General features: G+C 44.7%; 1 protein-coding gene across 2 annotated transcripts in view; it reads right to left on the minus strand.

Annotated features, from left to right (window-relative positions):
• The window catches only part of KDM5B (lysine demethylase 5B), a 56,101-nt gene that overhangs the window by 8,899 nt on the left and 24,281 nt on the right, over positions 1-22,921 (minus strand). The window contains exons 6-22 of one of the 2 annotated variants that reach the window (XM_038162360.1): positions 22,704-22,797; positions 21,439-21,542; positions 19,841-19,999; positions 19,170-19,289; positions 18,555-18,713; positions 17,922-18,103; positions 14,958-15,120; positions 13,860-13,979; positions 12,013-12,207; positions 11,285-11,466; positions 10,417-10,541; positions 9,943-10,093; positions 5,829-5,943; positions 3,472-3,827; positions 3,120-3,173; positions 2,226-2,364; positions 287-466 (exon numbers count right to left, since the gene is read on the minus strand). In XM_038162360.1, the coding sequence (XP_038018288.1) occupies positions 287-466; positions 2,226-2,364; positions 3,120-3,173; positions 3,472-3,827; positions 5,829-5,943; positions 9,943-10,093; positions 10,417-10,541; positions 11,285-11,466; positions 12,013-12,207; positions 13,860-13,979; positions 14,958-15,120; positions 17,922-18,103; positions 18,555-18,713; positions 19,170-19,289; positions 19,841-19,999; positions 21,439-21,542; positions 22,704-22,797 (2,598 nt within the window). The remainder of the gene's footprint in view (positions 1-286; positions 467-2,225; positions 2,365-3,119; positions 3,174-3,471; positions 3,828-5,828; positions 5,944-9,942; positions 10,094-10,416; positions 10,542-11,284; positions 11,467-12,012; positions 12,208-13,859; positions 13,980-14,957; positions 15,121-17,921; positions 18,104-18,554; positions 18,714-19,169; positions 19,290-19,840; positions 20,000-21,438; positions 21,543-22,703; positions 22,798-22,921) is intronic. The other variant, XM_038162359.1, reaches the window with a different exon arrangement.

Raw genomic sequence — 22,921 nt, forward strand, 5'->3', positions numbered from 1 at the left:
ACTGTCAGTATTCCCATATTCATATGGAAAATGTTAGACACTGGCACTGCCTGCTCTTGTTAGCTGATGATTAGGAAGAATAGAGAAAACACAGCTAAATCTTAAGCATTTTAGAAGTTTAAAACTATTTTTTAGAAGTATAGGTCACTAACAAAAGTTCTTAGAATAGTTTGTGTAATCCTAAAGCAATTCTGCAAATATACTTAATATTTACTGCTCCTTCCTGGATGCACACAGAGCCCCTGCACCATGCATGACAGAGCTGATCCCCATCCAGGCCTCTCACCTCCAGAAGGGAATATGGAGAGTTCTCACACAGGAACGTGTTTGCTGCACACTCCTTCCACGCCTGCACTTCGGCCACCAGGGCCTCCAGCCTGGGCAGGTAGTCCAGGTGCACGGGGATGGACCGACCCCTCGTGACGAGCTCCACCAGCGTGTCCAGCACAGGCACACGGCCCCCAGCCTGCAGGGTTGGAAACGAGGAGATGCTGGATGCACCCAGGACACAGCACTGCCCAAGTCACAGCAGTCACCCAAGGAATTCAGGGCAGAGCTTGTAAAAATGAATTTAATGCTCAGACAGCTCAGTGACCTGCACTATCAGTCCAACATTTGTGCTGCTCATGCACTTAGTCATTGACTACCAGACAAAACTAACAACATATTTGGGGGCTGGAAAGCAAGAACACACTTGCCAAATGATCCTTTAAAAAGAAAATAGAACAAAACCAGAGACTGCCAACAATATAAGCAGCCTCCCAGTCTCACAGTGCATTCACAGCAGAAAATCAAAATAATTCTGAAATCATAAAATTATACAGTTATTAAAAATGAAAAAAGATCTCCAAGATCAATTTCAGCGATTAACCCAGAATTGCCAAAGCCACCACTTGTCCCCAAGTGTCACAGCCACATACCTTTTAAATCTCTCCATGGATGGTGACTCTACCCTGGGCAGGCTGTGCCAGGGCCTGACCACTCCTTTCAGTGAATAAATCCAACCTGAACCTCCCCAGGTGCAACTGGAGGCAGTTTCCTCTCATCCTTTCCCTTGTTCCCTGGGAGGAAACCCTTGATTCCCTGGCTCCAGCCTCCTTTCAGGTACTGCAGGGAGCTCCAGCACCAGAAGACAAGTTTAACCCAGGCTGTGCCATGCCAAGAGTGAGAACCACCCCCAGTATCGCATGTACCACTTGGGAGCAAGCTCTGGCCATTCCCTTGGCACCCCACACCTCAGGCAATGCAGGTACTGCGCACCCAGAGGTAAAGCAGCACAAGAGTAATTCCAGAGGTAATTTCTAGAACAGGCAGTTGATGTGGGACTGGGGAACTCTTCACCAAAACAACCCCAACGTCTCTAGCACCTTCAAAGTCCTGAGGCCAAGAACTTCCTGCAAGTCACGGTGACTGCAGGCATTTAACAAAACCTTCACAGAACTGAAGCAGAAATTCTTGGCAGAGACAGAACTAGTTTTCCATATTCAGGAGGCAGAATTTCAGAGTCCAGAACAAGAGATTAGCAAATGCCAAGAAAAAAAAAAAATCACTCAAATTCTTTCAAGACAGCCCTCAAATGAAAGTTAGTATTACACGAATTTTATTCCCTAAAAATATTAAAATCCAAGAAAATTAGTTTTTTAAATAAGAGCTCAAAATAAATTTTAATTGAAAGCTGAATTTAGGCCAGATGGGCCTGAAAATACCCCTAAGTTAGATTAGAGCTCACTTTATAGAAAAAAAATGAGGACAAATGAAAAAATTTGGCAATTTATACCAAAATGTGAAATCAGGGCTATCCCAGTGCCACCCTAGTCTGATCTGGGCAGTCCCACTGACCCTGGCTTGAGCACTTGCAAGGCTGAGCCAGGAACTACTTCTGTATCACCACTCTGTATCTCAGTGTAGCACAAAAACATGATTAACAAGGACTAGTTACTGAGCAACTCAGAAAAAGTGACCTTAAGGTGAAGTTCCATAATGCAGTAACTTTTTAACTTTAGATTTTTGCTAATAGCTGTTTTATAGATTTTATTGTAGACCAGAAACAGAAGCAAGAATCAGGGCAGTGGATGTAGCTGCTGCATGGCTGAGGTAACCCATGTCCTGGACTGGGTGCTCCGAGTCAGAGAGACACCAGAGCCCAGGAGCACACACGCGGAGCGGGGTGGCTCTGGTGACATGAGCAGGGTCACTGGCCCTACCCAGCAGCCAGGCTCACATACCTGCAGAGCCTCCACCTCCTGCAGCCAGTCCTTGGCCTTCTGCACTGCATCCTTCAGTGCTGCTCCATTCGGGAGGTAGGCTGGGATCTCCTCCAACTCCTTCACTGCTGCTGCCAGGCTGCTCAGGGACTGCCGGGGCCTGGGGGAACACAACAGCCCAGATGGGAGATGCTGCTTATAGCGGGGGCTCTTCTACTCACCTGGGTTGTAAAATCAGAGGGCCACACCAACTGATGATGTTACTGATGATGCTCAGTACTGGCTGCACCCAGCAGATCTGGGGTGTCAGGAGCAGGGGAGGTTTAGAAATGTCTGTTTGCTTACTCTAGCCTCCTACTAGAAATATTCTCACATTTGGACTTAAAGAAGATGCACCTTTTATTAACTTTTGTATGACAAACACCCACCAAATCCCAGACCAGCACCAGCTGAGAGATTCTGCATTAGAAGGTTAAAACCCTGAAATGGGCTTTTCTGTATTTCCCAGTTTGATTCTGAGGTTTTAGAGAGGTACAAACACAATACAGCTCCCTATTGAATGTTAAACCCAAGCTTAGTCAGTAATGTGCTATATGAAGCTGTTATAAAGCCCTGTGGTCAGTAGTGGGTAAGAAATGTTCCAATACTTCAAATATGACAAAATTAAAAAAAGAAAGGAATCTTGAGGGAAGAAACCTGGCACATAAGTTTGTGCCTCGTTCCTAATTATAAGTATGCTGTGCTCTCCCCTGTTTTACTTTATAAATCAGGAAGTAAAAACCACAAGAAAATTTTTCTTAGTAAGGATGCATTTGGCTTATTTCCATTTTCCCTGCACCAATTAATCTGGAAAAATCTCCTCCTTGTTAGTTAGAAATAGTCCTACATGGACCTCTGTGGACTATGAAGTTTTACCTGCTGGTGGTACCTGTCTGAGCTTGATCTGAACGTGGGTCCTCAAGCATGAAACTGGGGAGGGGAGAAGGTGGAAAAGAAGGAAAAGAAGGGAATCTTAAACCCCTTTCCCGTGGCACAAGAAGAATTTACACAAGATGGTTGAGCAACAAAAACACTGCAAGGCAACCCTGACACCTGAAACTGAAACTGCTCCATCCCCCTCCTCCAGCCCTGTCCCTCCTGGCTGGCACAAGCTTTGCCTTCATGCTGGGAACTGGATGAACAAAGGGGAGCCCCTCCAGGAGTCAGGGCACTTCCATCTGAAACGACTTATGGAACTACAAGACACAACACTGAGATTTAGCTCTACCTGGCCTTTATCAGGTTCCTGGCTTTGTCATCCCAGTGCTCGGACACGGTGAGGAGCTCCTGCAGCTTGGCCATCGCCTTCTCAACTGCTGGGTATGGCGCGAGCCCCACGCCGGAGTCTATGAGGCGCCTCATGTCATCCAGGGTGAGGGAGCTGTGCTCCGAGCAGGCCAGCTGCACGTCCTCCAGCCAGCGCGCCTGCTCCAGCCGCGTCCGCAGCTCCGGCAGCTGCGGCAGGTCCACGTCGAAGTCAAAGCTGACGTCCAGCAGCTCCTGCAGCTCTGCAGCACTGGGCATCTCTTCAGAAAGGAGCTTCTGGCTTTGCTGTTGGAAAGCTTCCACACGGTCAAGGAGATCCTGAAATACACAAATGCAACAATAAATCAGATGAAAGTCCTCTGCCAAGTCACTTGACCATGGAAGCAGCAAAGTCAACCATGGAAGCCCAGGGTTAACAACAGGAGCACAGGCTCCTGGCAAACCCCATGCTACAATGCCACAGTGCACGTGGCAAATTATCCCAAGGGCTGAAACACTACAATAGTGTCTTCAACACACAGTGTCACCAGCACCTCCTCATATGTAACGTGGCCACAAGCTTGGGTATCCCAGAACAAAGCAATCCCAGTCACAGGGGTGTCAGAAAGAGGGCTTGGAAGAACAGAAAGGATGGAAAGGGAAGTTGAGCATTCCATGGGTGTTGCTGCCTGGCTTTGTTTTGGAATGGTTCAGGCAGCTGAGGAACAGCAAGGTGAGGAATATGAAGGCTTTGCAAAACACTGGGAAGGGCACAAAAGTTCTGAGGTTCATTTCTGGTGCACTGCTAAGGCTTTTGAGCTGTACCCCATAGTCTTAGTGAGCCACAGGCATTTTACTCTCTCATGCAGGGGAACACCTTCTCTCTCTCCATGCACTCAGCAGCTCATTACCCCAAAAGGCATTTCTGGGGCTGTTTGCACTTTCCCCAGGATAAAGGACAGTCATCCACAACAATCCCACAGTGAAAGCTGGGATTATTCTGTATGAAGCAACTTGCCCAGTACTCCCAGTACTGCCTCAAATACTGTTCATGCGGAAGTTCTTCCCTCACAGCTGACTCCTTGGCATTTTGCCAGTGAGGCTGTTTTCCAGGGTGGGCAACCTCCCCCAGGATGGAATAAACATTTTTTAGAGATAGACTGAATTGTGAACCCATCTCCGGTAATGCTGGTCACTTATATTAACAGCCTAATTTGCACAATGACATATAACTGAGGCTTGTTGAGGATGACACAAAGGAACACTCTGACCATATGTGTTTGTTATTCCCCTGTTCAAGAATGCCAGATGGAGAGGAACTGTTTGCATGTCTGGCATTTCCAAATTTCTGCTTTTCAACCAGCAAGAAAACTTCACAGCTTCAGTGCTATCAACAAATAACTGTAAATAGGACTGCATCAAATCTGATCCACACACTGCAGGGCAGATAAAGCTTCCAAAGCAGCAGTCAAAGCTGAGTAGAACTGGTTTATTCCCATTCATTTCCATGGCACCATCTGGTGTCTCAGCGTTGGGTGGATACTTGAGGGATAGTTCAAGAACTGGATACGGCATCTCCTGGTTTCAAGTGTCACGAATATGCAAAGCCCTTCTCCTTTAAGACAGGAATTGCAGCTGAAGAGAATGGTTTTTTAATTGCTCCTCAGTGTGATATAGAACATTTTGGCAAATTCTGAAACAAGATCTTGAATTACTTTCAGTTTGCCTGAGGGCTCATCATCTGGGGAGCACAGAACCAGCACAGCTGGTGGTGGTGGGATTCAAACTGATCTGACTCCAGCCAGCAGCAGGTTCTCTGCTAGAGAGAGGATCTGGCCAGCCTGGGCTGGGTTTGGCTGGAGTTATCTGTGGGGTTTCCTGGAATGTGGGTTGAGAGCACAAAGAGGGATCGAATTATAAGACTGAGAACGCTGATTCTGGATTAACAAAGAAGGAAAATGGTAAGGACAAGAGAGCTGTCCCTCAGAGCACTGGGGAGTTTGAATGTTCTCAGATTAACCTGGCTTTACGTGTAAGAGCAGACCAGTTAACTAACCCCAAACTTTTAACTTGTAGTTACCCAGGTCATCCTTCTCCTACAATCCTTCATACAACACGGATGGTTTGATTTGCCTGTGCAGTATAAAACACTGCTGACCACAAACAGAGCTAGTCAGAGCTCCTTTCTTCAGCATCCCACGTGCACAAGTCACCCCAGCCTGCCAGTGCCCAGGTATTAACTCTTGGAGCAAACAGCGAGATGGGAGATGAATGCAGTGCAGACCCATCACTCTGTAAAAGCTCCTGCTCCCTTCCGAAGGCTTCCCCTTCAGCAGTTACCTTCAGCAGTGGTGTCTGGCTGAGGACACAGGGCAGGGCGTAGAGCTGCCTCACGAAGAGCCGCAGCTCGTTGACCGTCAGCTGGTTCTGACACTTCCCTCCCCCGGAGCGGTACCTGCAATGACACGTTCAGCCTTCAGCTTACCCCTGAGAAAAATAAACATCACAACACTCAACTTTGAGGCCAGGCTGGACAGGGCTTGGAGCAACCTGGTCTAATGGAAGGTGTCCCTGCAGGGAGTGGAACAAGATGAGCTTTAAGGTCCCTTCCCACACAAACCAATCCGTGATTTATTGATTCCCTGACATCTGCTTATGATTTCACGTCAGCCAGGCCTTCTTCAGGAACAGCAGAATATTCACAAGCATCCAAGCAGCCCAGGGCTCACACACGTGGGAAACCTCAGTCTGCCACTGCAGAATGAGCTATTGTTGAAACACTCATATTAAACAGCATTCTGGAACAACTACTCAGCCTTGGAAGGGCACTGGTTATTATGGAATAAAACTAAGCTTTTTTTTTCCAGAACACAAAGCAACTGTGGATAAACTATTCAGTTATGTTGCAGTAGTTATTGTAGTCAGCTCTGCCCATGTTCACACCAAAAGAGAACAAATCCCAATTCTGAATGGGTTTTATATTGACAGGTTGTGTAGGCACTTCTGAAAAATCCTCTCTACACTGAAATCAGCATTTTTATTTTTATCTAAAAGCTTTGTAGCAAATGAGTGGCTTATAAGTGTTAACGAATTGCCCAATATTAAAAGCCTCTCTAAACTCAAGCCAGTATTAATGAGGTCTGAGAACCCTGAACAGAAAAGGAAAGAGATCCCTTACAATCCTGGCTCCAGCTGAATCCACAGTGTGTTATTTATACAAAAGAGGAGAACAGCCCAGCAGGATATGCCAGCATGACTGGAATGTGAACACTATAAAATAAATTTTAATTTACCATTCTGTGTTAAAAATAGGTATTTTAACAGATACACAGGATCACATTGAGAGTTCCAAACCCCACAGTCAGCTGAACAATAAAATGAATTCAAAGCCTCAGGTACAACACAGGTTTCTTTACAGGCTGCTTTGTTCTACTGGTTTTTGAGTAAGCTCCACAGAAAAAGTAAGCTTCCAAGAAAAAGCACAAGTTTTTAAATACAAAAATATTTATATACATATACATACACAAATCTAAATGGCAAAGCTGTCACAAGATGTTTTTGAAAACCAGAAATTACATGAGCCTAAGAAAAACCATCAACAGAAGCCAAGCCCATGTCCCTGCAGGGTTATTAATCACACAGGTCTCCAAGCACAAATTCTCAGAGACTCTAAGGAACAGAACAGGTTTCAGGAGACCTAGAGAAGGAAGGAGCTAGACAGGAAAAACATGGCAGCAGGGCAGGAACACTGTTGCCTTCCAGTGCCAGGAGAACAAGGGCCACACTGGGCTCCGGCCCCATTCAGATGCTCACAGAATATCTCCAAGCCAGCATCTGTGAGTGTTTAATCCCCCAGCACCAAGAGAACCAGAGGAAACAGGGATGTACAGCCCATTTCCATCTCTTCAGGTACTGCAGAGGAGCTGGTGAGCACTAGTCACAGGATTTACTATGGTTTATTGCCTTCTGTCCTGGTCTTCTCCCCATGAACTGCTATGTTTACTGCACTGGAGAAGATCCCCCAGTGTCACTGACTGCTGTGACTGACAGGGACAACCTTCCTACAGGAGACAAGTCTGACTCTTCCAAACTCAGGATCAGATCAAAATGCTTGGTCCACAATAGAAAGTTTGCCAAAAGCACAAATCAAATTTTAGGCAGAATCCAGAATCCCTCCTAACCAACACCTGGCACTGGGTGAGATGGAGGTTGTCAAGCATCCTGCAGATGTGAGCTCCAGGCATATGAATCTGCATGTGATGCAACATGTATTAAGATTTTAAGCAGGTAATTATTTTCTTTATATTTTCCTTCAAAAGCTGTGAGCATTCCCCACCTCAACCTTGTAAGAAAAAAAAAAAAAAATCAAGTAACATGGGTTTTAAAACAACTAAAAATTATGAAGACATAAAACTGGACTTTTCCCAGAAACATGCCAAAAAAGAGTCAAGAAGAAATTGTGAGAGGACTAAAACCTCTTCTAGAGCAAATAAGAATCTCAATGCAAGCACTGCCCCAACACTGTGTACAGCAGCAGCACAGGGTCAATTACTTGTCACAGTCTAGGATGCTGCAGGAGCTGGCAGGCCCAGCTGTGAGGAAGGCTGAGAGCCTCTCATGGTGACAAAAGAACAGACCTAGTCAAAGAGATGAAGATAAAAATTGCTCCCAGCTCTCACCAGGCCAAACAAAGTCAGGGACAGACTGAGTGCAGGAAGGGCCCATCACAAAGTTAGGGACACATTTTAGTGCTCCATCTGGCACAGAGGAGTTGGGAAGGGCCTGGCTGCTGCTCCCAGTTCAGCACTGGGAGACCTGAACAAGCACCAGGGATGGGAGAACATAGACTGGGGATGCCAGATGGCTCAACACCAAATGAAGGAGGAGATCAGAACTGGACAAGTCCTTTGATGATGGTGCCTAAAATGTCTAGGTTGGAAGTTCCCTATCTGGCAGAAGTCATGCCTGTGGGAGAGCTGAATTTCTCACCTTTGTTGCAGTATTTTTACATTGCTGTGACAGAGGCTTCATCCTCCTGTGTGTGCAGGACAGCAAAAGTGAATTTTTATTAAGCTCCTACTACAAAGGCTTACAGAGGGAGCACCAGGAAGGAAGACAAAATCATATCTAAGTGTGACAACAACATTCAGCAACAGAGAGTGTGACAGAACATTCTACCCTCCAATGTCCTTCCAAGCCAGTCCTCAACATACTGCAAGAGCACAGGAGTGAGGGGCTCCATGACCCCTGCTGAGGCAGGTGACAGGCAGGAACCACACGTGCACTTCTACCAGCACAAAAGACAACTGCTCCAATAAACACCACGTTGTTCAAAGCAGCAGAAATGGGTGAAAATTCTCCAAATGGGACAAATGACAATCATTTTTTTTTCTGAAGTACATCACACTTAAGATTGGTGGACATGAGCCATACTGTTCTCCACATACATGAACCCAACATTTTCTTAGAAACCACCTGCAAGGCTCAGTGTGCCCATGGTGAGTCTGAGTGCCCTGATCAATGGCTTTAAGCTGAAGGAGGGCAGGCATACACGGGATATTGGGAAGGAATTGTTCCCTGTGAGGATGGTGAGGCCCTGGCACAGGTTGCCCAGAGAAACTGCAGCTGCCCCATCCCTGGAAGTGGCCAAGGCCAGGTTGGACAGGGTTTGGAGCAGCCTGGGATAGTGGAAGATGTCCCTGCCCATGGCAGGGGGGGTGGAATGAGATGAGCTTTAAGGTCCATTCCAACCCACACCACTCTGGGATCTATGGGTAAAGAATGACACAACATAAGATGGTAATTTGTGAATCCTGAGAGAAAGGCTCTTACATCAATACAGGCACAACTAGACTTGTACAATGGGGAGAACTGGCCTTAGCCTTCTGTTCTGGCTCTTCTCAGCAAATTTCAGACATGGAGTGCCAGCAGGACCAGGTAAGCAGTTCACAAAGAACACTGCTTTACATCAAATCCCTCGAGCAAATAACCTGTCTAAAAGATTCATGTAAAGAGCAGGTATTTTTTCAGAGCTCTCGTACAACATTCCCACCAGCAGCAGCTCAGAGAGTTAAGGCACTTTTTTTTTTCACAGTACAGAGGGTAATGGATACAACAACACCTGTACTAGGAACAGATTTACAGTGCCCACAGCACAAAGACAAGGGGACTGTATCTTGCCGAGTGTTACTTTGTCAGACATACCACACCATTCTTTTCAGTGAACACTGGAATGAATTTACAGACTAAATGTCAAACACAGAGGAAGAAGATATTTGAAAACTCAGGATGTTAAACTTATTACATGTAGTAAAGCTGAATCTCCCTGTCAAAGATGGCTCTGCTGAGGAGACAAAGATTCTTTTAAGTTTTGCAGAGCACTAGCACCCATCACTGGCCACTGACATCCATCTCTGGTGGCCCAATTTTGCTGCAGACGTGGAGTGGCACTTACCTGGTCTGTCTCTTGCCATTCAACAGCTGCTGGGCTACCGAGGCACATTTGTCTGCGTCCTGCGTCACCAGCCGGAGGTGTCGCAGCAGGTCATTGTCTGGGAACTTTTTCAATTCTGATTCTTCTATCAAAGCCTTGAAACTGATGAGACCTGTTGGGAAAGACATTAAGTTGAGAAGTCTCCCTTTGTGATGGATTTTCTATGGTAAGACCTAGAAACACAACACATTAACTGTATTTTTATTCTACTTCAGTTACACTTTGTGTCAAAATGATTTACAGTCTTGTCACACAGAGACAGTTTAGCATCATTTCTGGGACTGTAACAGCTAAAATATTTACTTAAAAACATGAAGTGATAAATGATTTCTTTTGATTATCACATAAGAAAAAAGTTACTACAGTTTGGAAACTAAACATTGAAAAAATAGTCCTTTCAAATGATGTGCTACAGACAGTAGGTAAAATCCTCACTTTTTTTGTTGTTGATCTTTGCCTCCAGGGCCTCGTTGACGTTGGAAGCCCACTCATTGTAGGACTCGGCGCGCATCTTGAGCGCGTTCATCATCGGGTACAGCTCCTCCAGGGTGTAGCGGTACCTGCGGGCAGCACACGACTCAAACCTCCAGCAACACTGCGGCAGCAGGAGGGTGGAACGAGGGGCACCAGGATGAGGACCCAGGTTGGATGGGGCTCGGAGCAACCTGGACTGCTGGAAGGTGTCCCTGCCCATGGCATCGATGGAATGAGATGAGCTTTAAGGTCCCTTCCAGGCCAAACCGTTTGGCAATTCTAAGATGTGTTGGTCCGTACAACTCAGAAATAAGCTTCTGTGCACTCAGGGTCACACAATCAAGACCTTACAACCACAGGAGGTTTCTTTTGAGATAATTTCAATGTTGTAATTGCTTCAAAAAGCAATTTCTATGGGACAATTAAGGAATTTGGACACTACCTTAGAGCAAGCTACATTCATAGGAGGACAAAAGACGTACTAAAGAGCACAGCAAAGCTAACAAGGGGAAGGAAAGCTCCACAAAGTAAAACAATACTCCTTGGCAAGGACTGGATCTAAGGGACAATGACCTGGTTGCTATAAATAAAAATGCCAACTAACTTAGCCAGCAATTTTTGCCATTATAGAGCAAGAAGAGCTGAATGCTGAAGAGGCTTTGTGTGTGAGCACAAAACAGTCCCATTGTTGTGGGGGCACTGGATTTGCAAAGGACTGAAACAGAAACAGAGAGCAGCCCCACTGGCAGCAGAGATTACCAAACCACAGTACCTACACACAGACAACACTATCTCCAGATCATGGTGTTAGTTACTACCTCAAGCTTACCCCAGTTTGTACTTGTAGGTGGGACAGGAGCACAGGTCCTCAACGTGATACAAGCACACCAACAACCCAGGTTTGCAGGGACAATAAACTGCTGACATGAAGCAGGTGGTTTTACACTTCAGGCACTGTCGCTCATCATCAGGGAACAGCTCAAACGTCACCCTCTCCGAGTCAGTGACTCCCTGCAAGAGTGTCACATCAAAGCCTAATGAAGAAGTGACTGTTCCAAAGAGGAGGCTATTCCAAGCTAAAACATCAAAAGGTGAATTTATCAAAAGAATAATGAAATTTAGATATAAGATATTCAACCCAGGTAGACAGAAATCTTGGTTAATGGAAAAATCAGCTTTTCTGACCAAATGACTGGAAGTACAAATATTACCTTTAAAGTGACATTCTGAACAACATTAAAGGGCAGGTACTAAAATAAGGTGCACGACAATGATTCTTTACCCCGGTGCTCCTCTGAAATCCACAACTTAGGAAGAGACTAAGTACCTCTAAGCCTCTGACACCCCAGTAAAAGAACCAGCATGTTCTCACATCACTGTTTCAACTGTTACTTCATTCATCATAATGAATTCCATCCCTCCAAGTGCTCAAGCCCAGGTTGGATGGGGCTGGGAACAACCTGGTCTAGTGGAAAGTGTCCCTGCCCACGACAGGAGATGGAATGAGATGACCTTTAAAGTCCTTTCCCACCCAAACCATTATTTCCTACAACTCACCAGTTTATCAACCTTCTCACGCAACCTCTTCTCCTCTTCAATCATAATAGCCATGTCTTTCTGGACTGTAGACGCCACCACAACGTCCAGGACATCTGCTTTGGAAGCCATTTTACAGATCATCTCGTCGTGGGAGAAGACGCAGTAGCGGTTGAGCAGCCGGTAATGCTCCACGCACTGCCGGCCCAGGGGCAGCTGCGGGGCAGACACGGCGTCACAGGGTGCACTTGGGAAAGGACATCGAGGGAATCCCTCTGTATGCTACTGCCCAGAAACTGCCCCGAGGAAAGGCCAAGACAAATCCTTCCAGCAACAATATTCATACTTTAGAGTGTAAAACTAGAGAAATCAAGATCCCAAGTTGTGCACACCAGGAATGCGCAATGGCTCTTTCCCAGTGGACTCTATGGGTGTGAGCTGAGGGAGGTGTCTTCTCCTGCAGAGGTTGTAATTAAGGGCTACTAAATCACTAAACCACAGTGGGTTCAGGGAGATCCAAGATAAAAATGCACTGAGGCCAAGGAAGCATCAAAAGGACAAGTGCATAAGCCTGGCCTGTACCCACCACTCAAGGAATGCCCCATCCCCATGCAGGTGCAGGGCACCCTGGGCCTTTTCCCTGCTGACATGAACTGTGCTGCAGCACGAGAAACTGCTGGCTCAGGGAGCACTGATGTCCCTAACTGGCCTCAGGCACAGCACACAGCTCATCCTGAGCTGGACAGGTCACTCAGCTCTATTTTAAGAGCAGGCAGACAGCGATGCTCAGAGTACAACGGGGTTATGTGCTGGGTCCAGTGTGAAACTCATGGAAGGACAAAAGGAAAAACCAAACCAAACCAACTGACATGTGAGCACAGTCAAGTGCAGAAAGCTTTCTTGCAATATTAGTCATCTCCCTCTTCTAAGTAATGTTTTTTACATCTAGCAATGTTTTAGTTGGGCTACACTTACAAATAGCCAAGACCTTTTTGAGGGAAAAAAAAAAATCACAAGAGAAGTAATTTGAAATATCAGAAGCTTAGAAGAACCTTTGTGAGATCAGACAGCCCTGTATGTCAGAGTGTCTTTCTGTGAAGGTTAAAATTACTTGTAATTTAGGAGCAACTGTCCTCCACTTGTGCTTATTTTTAAAAAGACAAAGGTCTCATTCAATAACTCTAACCTAATAACTGTAATGTGTGCCCATCTCTGCTGGTTCAGTGAGCTGAGTGAAGCTTACTGGGAATGATGCACTGCTCTGTAATCCTTCCATCTGAACTTGAGAACTTCTTGCTCTCTTCTCATTAAGGTATTTTTCCCTAAAAATCTAGAGTACCTCTGCTACCTAAGAGGATGCTCTCACATCTGCAATTCCTACTTTTTTCCCCCACAAGAGGACTATCGATGTCTTTAACTGTTAGTAATGCGCTACATGTATTATCTAACTTTATCACAGAAGCTAAAGCAGGAAAGATATCCAAGCTGGATTTGGTTTCCAGCTGCAGAAAGCACCTCTTAGAGAATTCCCAGTGCAATAAACTAGGAAATTTTATCATTCCAGCTTTTGATTTGAGATAGAATTTGGGGACACAACACTGGCGCATCTCATACTCCAGGAATACACGGGACTGTGCCTCCCTCCTGCTGCAACAGCTACATCAGCCCTGACACATAACTCCAAACCAAATCTTCAGAACCAGAGGCAGCCCGCAGCTCAGTGCATGACAAACCTTCAGCAAACACAGTAACAGGCTCCTTCTGATCTGTGGCCTAGATTTGTGCATCAGCAATAAATCAGAGCTATACAGCAGCTAGGAACTGCTTTGGAACTGCTCATTTAGGTAAAAAACTGGCTTGGAACTTACCCAGTCCACGGTGCAGAAGTTCACAGCTTCAGCAAAGTTGAAGCCCTGGTTGAAGCCACTGTGGTAAGCTCTGGGAAAGGTGATAACGAACTCCCCTGCACACTGGTTGGTTCTGTACACCTGGGGGGACAGACAGGCCAGTGTCAGCTCACACCCAAACACAGCTGGTGAGGAGAACACGGATTTCCAACTCGCAGTAACTTCTGTGAGGACTTCCGAGAGTTTTAAACCACAATCCCAAGAATTACAACTGGCAGCTGATAAAGTGGCACATAAAACCCTGGAAAGCCAAGGGTTCCACTCAGCCACACCCCACTCTGAACAGTTCTAGGCTGGCTGCCTGGGCCTTAAGCTCCTCACACCTCAGGGTTACGGTCAACACAGATCCAGCTCTCTCCAATGTGCAGCTGAAGGGGAAGGGAAATTGGGAACCTTACACTCATATTATTGTTCATCTAAGACTGCTGGGGCCATACAGTCAGCATGAAAGCAGGCAAGTCTTCCTGCATCCTTCCATTTTGGAGGCTACCATAGGAGACACCACAAATTTTGCTACTTTTTCCAGATTTTCCTTTAAGTCCCAAGGTCAGCTCATCAAAAGCCAAATAAGTTGTAAAGGGACATAATTCCCATGAATAACGTAGTATGGAATAAGATGAAATCTGATGAAAAAATGTTTCTTAAATACCTAAGGACTTATCCAGGAAAAATAAGAGAATGTGGATGACAAAATAAAGGAAGAATGGGGTTTGGGGCCTTTACAGAAACTCTATGCCAAAAAAACAGTGTCTGGTTGAACAGACATACAAGAGCTCCTGCCATTGTTCCAAAGGTAAAGCCTAAACCTTTCAGCTGAGACACAGAAATAGAAATATCCAAGACTGATCTCCAGAGAAGAGTCTGCCAGTTGATTCCAAAGGCAACAATTCCATTGCCCATCTGTTCACACTGGCACATTTTAGTGGATAAGGAAGATGCAACACACATGGAAACCACCACACCACCTCTGTAATTAAAGTGGCTTCAATTATCAGCTTTAAGTAGCCTTCCAATCAAAGAGGGTTGTTTGGGGGAGTAGCACAGGAGTCCGACACATACAGGCACCCCGTGGGCCATCAAAGTGTTCGGGTTCATTATGGTGACAAGTTGGTGCAAGAGATCTGGCTGGGACTCAAATAGCTCTGGAGCAAGTTTCTTCATTACATCCTCCAGCTGCTCAGCTGCGTACCCTGGGGCTCCATACCACGTTTTAGGCTCCCCCCTGCAAGATTATTAAAAAAAGTTAAATATAAGCAAACTTTAAGTTACATTTTTAGTCTTCTGCTTTAAAATACACCACATCAAAGGAAGGGTATATCACCAGGAAGGAATGCAAAGGTTCTGTACGTTCCTGAATCTTCACATTTTACACAGGTCACTCTACTCCAGACCTGTTTTTAACTACCTACACTTCTGAGCAGGTACTTCAAATATAGTGGGGGAGGGAGAAAAAGTCTGAAGAAGTCCTCAGTGAAGTTCTGCTGATTCCAGCACAACTTCAAAACATAAGCTGCCCGTCTTTTCCCATGAACACAAACTCCCTCTTGGGTCCAACAACCAAAGCAGTTCTTTCTGTCTTATGTATAACTGCCATAAAAGCATCACATAGGAAGTAGAAATCAAACTTCCAAATTATGCAAGACTTCAAGGGAAAAAAAAATCCATATCCAGAGTAGGGACAAAGAACTTTCAGCACTCGATGCAAGCCAGCTGACAGAATTAAGGGGATGCAGATGTGTTCCAGCAGATACTGTTACAAGCTTACACTGACACTGGCTCACTGCAGCACTGAGACAAAAATGCCTCCAGGGCCTTAGAAAGAATGAACTTAGAAAAGGTATTTACAAAGGAAAACAGACAAATCACCTTATTCCAAGACTTCTGAAGAGTTGGCAGACTAAAACTGACCCAACAGTGCTCTTTTCTTCCATCAATCACAAAGCAATTGGGAGGATTCCAAAAGATAAGAGTGAAGTGTGAATCCAGAAGTCTATCTGTCATCCTAGGGGTTCATTCCTGTACTTACACAGCCCCTGGGTCAGGGGTAGAGGACAGCCAGCAGGATGGACTGTGGAGGGGCAGTTACACACAAGGAGTTACACACAAGGAGTTGTTACACAGTATTAAATGACTCTGCAGCCTTGGACCTGGCCACCATCCTGGGACAACTCTAGGAATCCAGGAAGACCAGCCACAGATGCAACTAGAAACCATTCTGTGTGTGGACTGGGCTAGTCAAGAGTTCTGCTCCCTGATAGATGCCAGCACTGAGGAATGGGTAACATAACAGATATGAACTGTGCTAAACTTGAAGCAGGATCTTGGAACTGGGGGGTCTCTGGACCTCAGGGGAACAAGTAACAGACAGTTCTAATGCAGGTGTTGAGGTGCCAGCAGCCTGAAGCAGCAGCAGTGGAGGTCACAGGTCTTTTTGCTCTGCTTCCTGACTGCCCCACATCCCTGCCTGTACAAATACTAGAAGCAATGATGGCAATTCTTTCTCTGTCCAGGACTGACATCTTATTTATTTCCAAGCATCCTCAGAGCAAAGGTTTGGGATTTTTTTTCCCTTTTACTATTTCTAGAACTAACACAGAATTCTAACTACAGAGTTCTGTAGGAGGACTATTGTCTTCAACCCTAGGAAAGCTCTGGTCACTTGGGATTAGCTGCTCACACCACTGCACAAAGGCTCCTCCAAGATGCTGCTCACAACACTGCACACAGGCTCCTCCAAGGCACACGGGAATGCTGAAGATGGACACACCATCCCCAGGACTCTCCCAAGAACCAGTCCTGCTTTTTGGAGTCTTTGATTCACAGTTTGGAGCACTGTCTCTGCAGAAGCAGGTCGTTAGACTGATCTGGCCAAGAACAGCTTTAACCTCAAATGCACATTGCCCTCCAATGCAGACTTAAACCTCTGCACTGAGGGAAATGAAGAATATCTGGAAATGAAAGGACATCAAGGACTGTCCGGATGGAGGACAAATAAACTGAAAGCAGGTCAAGCAACTTCTTACGTCTGGATGTATCTCATGTATGCACAAGTACACATCTGCACTGACACACCTTTCTGGCCATTTGCAGACAATAATGCAATTGGGGGCACACTACAGAGGACAGAAAGCCATGCTGTGAACAGTGAGGGAAACTACCCTAGAAGAAATGAAATCTGTGCTGCAACCGCCTCTTCCACCCACAGTTTTCAGTCTGACTGAAGACTCAGACAAAGAGAAAAAAAAAGCACTAACACATGATAAGAAAGATCATTTTTACCATGTAATACTGTCACTCCTTTGCTCACTTTCACTCAAACATTTGTTTTTTTAACAGTAAGCACCACGAAAGCAAGTGAATTAAGTCACTGGCTCTTGGGCTGCACTGCAGAAGCTGCTGTTTCAAGGAGCAGTAACAGAATAACCAACCAAAAAGGACCCACTGAACAGCAGCTGGGATGTGGTTTTACCATTCTGCCTGAATACTCGTATGAACTAGGAAAGAGGTTTCAGGAAGAGTGACAACCATAATCCAGACTCTAGAAAAGCTGTTGTAAGGTGAGAAGTTCAAGGAGTTCAGTCTATTTAGAATATCAAAGAGATGGCAAAGATCTGTCCTGATTACAGCTGACAAGTGTTGGCTTGATGAGAGGATTTATGACAGCATGATCCATCCAACAGACAAAACATGCCGGAACTGAGCTGCTAGCTGAAGTCAGATGATTTTTAAAAGAAAACCTGCATGGTTTTTAGTTTACATTGAGTATAATAAAACATTTGATGGAGTATCTGCTGCATCTTTCATGGATTTTTTAAAACTGGGAATGGATGTCTCTTTCCAAAACATGACCTCTTGTCCCAAAGTAGGAATGTAGGAATTACACTGTCAGATTTGATCCTGCTGCAGCAGGACAGCAGGTTACTCGGGCTGAGTTCAGTAAATCTGCTTTTAGTCCACTAATTAAGGAGAATAGGGAAGGAAAGGGAGTTTGTTTCCTAGACTGGGTTTATTCCTCAAACTCACCAATGCAGATAGTTAATGGAATAGCTCCAGTGGTCTTCTATATGCCAACAAAATGAGGAAAAGCACATTCCTACGTACAGCCAGGGCAGTTTCATCCCACAGATATCCGCAGTGATGTGAGCAAGCACAGACTGCTCCATCACAGGCATGTTGTTTAAATTCCAGCCACTATCAAGGTATTCCTGAAAATGGAACAGAACAGTCACAGGTTTATACAACAGGAAGGAAAAACCCTAGAAGATAAACCTGCTCAGGAGCAATAGAAGAGAAGCACTTTTCCCAACTGAGGAATATAAGAAACAGGTCAATGACTCAAAGACTCAACCCTCCATTGTCTTTGCCGCTTTCATAACCCTGACCTGACCTGCTTTGTTAAAATGACACCTTTTTTATTTGGTTGTATTTGGTTTGGAAGTTATTTATTAACTACAAGAATAAACCTATGGCTTTGAATGGCTGATCACAACAAATTTTATTTAGTCAAAATCCCAGTGTAGCCCTCCTCTTCAAATACTCTGCCAGATACACAAAACAAACTCTTTGCAACCCAGCTGAATTATCGTGCTTTAAACCAAGGAGAGCTATTCCATGAAAAACTGCAATAAAACATCCACAGTGAACTCAAAGACCTACCTCTTCTTCTGGTCTAACTTTAAACTTCCCACCTCTAACAGGGAAGCCACTGCCAAACTCCTTCGAAGCAATGTCAGCTCCGTATTCCACTGTCACATCCTCTTCAATGGTACTGACAAGTCTCCAAAATTCTTTTTCAACCAGCTCAGTGGGGACCATCTAGGTATGAGAAGAAAAATCGAGTACGTACTGAGGAATCAGTAGATGAGAAGCACGTGCAACAAAGCTACCTCAGGGAGCAGCCTCCATTAGCTTGAAGCTTTTCCCCACTTTAAAATTGTTTCAACAAGAGAAAAACAACTGCAGCAGAGATGTGGCTCCAGGAGATGCTGCTGCCCTGTTCTCTCAGGAGTGCCTGACAGTCACTGTTCTCTTCCCTACAGACACTTCTTCCATCGCAGGAAAAAAACAAATAAAAACACAAGCAGCTGGCAGAACAAGAAACCACGACACCAGCAAGAACCAGGATTTGCTGATGTAAATGAGAACCTCTGATTTGGGATTTCATTCAATTCAAAACCAGAATCCCTCCTTTCCTCCCTCCCTAGAGTTACCTATTTTAGCTAACCACACAAAATGAACTCTAGACAACATGAGGATAAAGCAGGAACATACGTGTACTGGCATGTTAAAATAGTCTGACTTGAAGGCATCAGCCATTTCCCCGAACGTGCGCAGGGTGTAGTCTCGTGCTGCTTGTTCAAACCCAAAGGCTTCTTGAGGCTTATTACACTCCTGCAAGTGAAAAGGTAATTGTCTCTATAACCCATTAACACAACACTGTGCTCAGATTTACACAATGGGCTCCTGTAACAGAGCAGTAAGAAGGAAGGACACCACTGAAATGAAAACACTCCTAAAGGACAGAGTCAGAAGAAGAAACTCTGCTAATTCACCAAATTACAAAATTTGTTTATAAATCTGCATAAACATTAATGAATTAATATGCTTAATTCCTCCTTACTCTAGTAGAGTTAAGCAGGATGAGATCCATAAATGATCACACTGAAGCACCCAGTGAGACTCCAATTTTAAGTACAGAGAAAAGGTGTCAGTTAAAATCCAAAATGTTCTTCAAAGGCACACCAAATTTTGGCTCAAAACAATAAGTGTCAGCTTTGCAGTATGAAGCATTCCCAGTCTTCATTTTAGCTTTACTTCTATCTCCTTGTCTGCACAATCTCAAATAACAACAAATTGTATTTTCTATTCCTGTGATCAGTTTAAAAAAAGCCCACAAAACACAAATTAGCCTTTGGCCTTACTGCAGTGATTTGTCAGATTACCTGAGCCAGACACTGGGGACACCTCCAGTCCCCTTTGGGAACATCATGGAGGGGTGGAATTAAACAGAAGGTGTGGTAACTGTCATCACAGCCATCACACAGCAGGAGCCGGTCCTCATCATTCCCACTGCCACACAGGAGACACACATACAGATCCACCTGCAACACAAAATTCCACAGTAGCAATGGGAGAGCTGAAGGTAACCCAGGGTGAAAGCAGTTTGGTAACTCCCATCTGTGACACTTCCCAAAGCTTATCCTTACTTTATCTCTGCAATGGAAATGAGACAAACACACGCTGAATATTCTTTTAGAAGTTTAAACACCTCCCTCTGTAATTTAAGAAGACCACAAGAGCTGCAAGCCCTTCCATATAAGTTTTTTTTTTTTTTCCCAAATGCCAGAAGCTCACACCAGCAGCACTGTGGCCTTGGCAGGTATAACCCAACACCTGGGGCTGGGCAGGAATAACCCAACACCTGCTGGGGGCTCACAAACCCAGCATGGGCTTTTCCCATGTACAGCCTCAGGTGTTTCATTCCCCTCTGAGACCAAATGCCTTGGAAAACAGAAATCTGGAGAAAGGAGTTCCTGTTGCTGGGGATGTTCCTTATTTTCCCCAGAGAAGGCTCCAAACTCCCAGTGGAGCTTTGGGTAGGGAGGCAGCTCTTATTTCTGACAGAGCAGTTCCTAAGCCCCAAGGAACAGGCACAGGCACTCCAACCTGGGATGGGCTCTCTGCTGCCTGTCCTACACCCAACTCTCACCAGCAGTAGCTTGGAAGGCTCTACCCAAACACAGAATAGAGTCATGAGGACAGACAGAACCTCTTGCCTCACACTGTTTAAAAAAAAAAAAAAAAGCAGCAGCATCTCCTGTTCCTCCCCACAAGCTTTCTTCACTTGTGGGGTGAGGGTGTCAGGCTTCTGGTATTTGTACCCTTCATTCTCAGGTACCAGCTACAGGTGGGGTCTGAATGAGAACACATTTGGTTTTAGGAGGGACCCAGCTTGTGGCATGGGCAGAAAGAATCCCCGCATTATCTTCTCAAAAGTGAGACAACTACCACTGCCTTCAGGTGGAGGTTTTGGGGGATAGTTGGTGGCGTGTGGAGAGCTGGAGCAGGAACAGGGTCGGTCGGTTTTTAAGATACATTTGAACAACAAAGCTTCCAATTTAGTGCTGAAATTGTGGAATTAGGGACAGGTCTGTGAAGTGCCATGTGCCATAGCCTGCACAGAGCTCCCCTGAGGCTACAGAGCAGTGGGGAGGGATCAGGTCACACAAGAACCGCTTCCACTGGACCATGCTTTCAAAATGCTTATTTTGGAACTGGACTTTGGAGACAGAAAACAAGTTACTTTAGTTATAGATAATGAAACTTAACCATCCTGCCATTTCCAGCTTTGTGAAGCAGGAAGCTTTGGCAGTGTTGATATTCCACCAGGCACAAACACTGCTGTGCTTCAGCCTGGGGCTCCAGGAAGAAGACAGGAGTCCTCCATGTGACAAAGTGACAGTAGGTTTTACTACACACCCTAGAGAAATCCAGAAATGCCTGCAAAACATGCAGCTGCAGGAAGGCAAGGGGTACTCACAGCATTGGTGGGTTTTTTAGATCTCACTTTGGATTTGTCCTTTTCTGGCTCCCCAGAAAGTTCTTTCTTCTCAGGGAGTTTTACCACACTGCGCATTTCCTTGTCTGGGCAAAGGGGAAAAAAAAAAAAAAAAGAAGAGAGTACTGCAAAATGTTTCAATGCTTAGCATTCTTTGTTATTATTTGTTTTATTTATTGCTTGTTAGACTGCATCAGACCAAGGTGTGTGCTGAATTGTTATCCCCCCTACATTTGTTTCAGTCAATGTAGGGCAAGACTTGAACTCCTGCAATGCCTCCAGAAGCCACTGTTATCCAAAAATCCCAGCACGCCACCACAAGCCAGCACTGGCTATCACAGCCCATAGTTTTTCAGTACTTTATATGCCATTTCAATTAATTTTAATTGAATTATAAGCAGGTTTATCAGCTAAGGTTTTCTTTCCACATGGTGTTAAAGAATGTTGTCAAGAGCTTTTTTCCTTCTGCTCTTGGAGGAGAGAGGCTAGTGCTTAGAGACTCCATGAAGAAAAAAAATTCAAATTACAAAACACCATAATCTAAACAAATTATTGAAAAAAACATTCTGAAGGAACAAATGAGATTGACAGATTGCTCAGGTAATTTCAATTATTGAGTAGCTGAAATGGTTCCTGTATTTATTTGGCTAAATTATTTATCAACAAGCTTATTCTTCTGTTTGATGGCATTAAATATGGTTTCTCAGTCTCAAATAATTATTTCTTGAGGAGAGAATAGACTCAGGACTGCTGATAGCAGCAATTTAATCATATTATTGGAACTTTATAATTAAGCTCAAAACAGACTACCTTTTGCTTTCATGAGTTAAGTTTCCGGATTTCAAGTCCAAATTCCTTCCTAAAAGTGTCTGATATCTGCTACATTCTTAGAGAGTTTCTTCTATTTAAAACTCATGGACTGATATTATTTAAAGTACAAAACAAAAACATTGCTCCAATCTTATTTCTGATTGTTCCAGAAGAGACACCCAAGTTCGAAGAAGAGTCTTTTTCAAATGAAAACATCATCTTCAAGAAAACTCAACCACTTACAAGAAAACATCCTCCAAAAGTACTTAAAAGCCATAAAAGAACTTTTTATCAAAAAATCCAATTTTAAAATTAACTGAAAGTTGGGGTTTTTTTATAAAATATTTTGAATAGTTCCAAATGCTGATTTTAGTTCTGGTCTTAAAACACATTTGTGCAAAGTAAAAGAAACTGCATTTATGCTGTGTTTCACTCACCACCTTCACTCTTTGGAGGGGCACAGCCCATTCTGCGTCTCAGATTGTGAGTTCTGGCTTCTGGAGGGTCAGTCTCACTTTTAACATTGGTTGCCTTTAAAAAGGGAAAAAAAACAAAACAAGGACAAACCCCTCAGTAACATCCTTAGCTGGAAGACTCTGGTTTGCCACTTGTGTTTGGGAAGATGCTCACTGCCAGCTGATCTGGCTGCTTGCCC

This window comes from Motacilla alba, chromosome 26 (genome assembly GCF_015832195.1).
Source record: "Motacilla alba alba isolate MOTALB_02 chromosome 26, Motacilla_alba_V1.0_pri, whole genome shotgun sequence".
Lineage (NCBI taxonomy): Eukaryota > Metazoa > Chordata > Aves > Passeriformes > Motacillidae > Motacilla > Motacilla alba.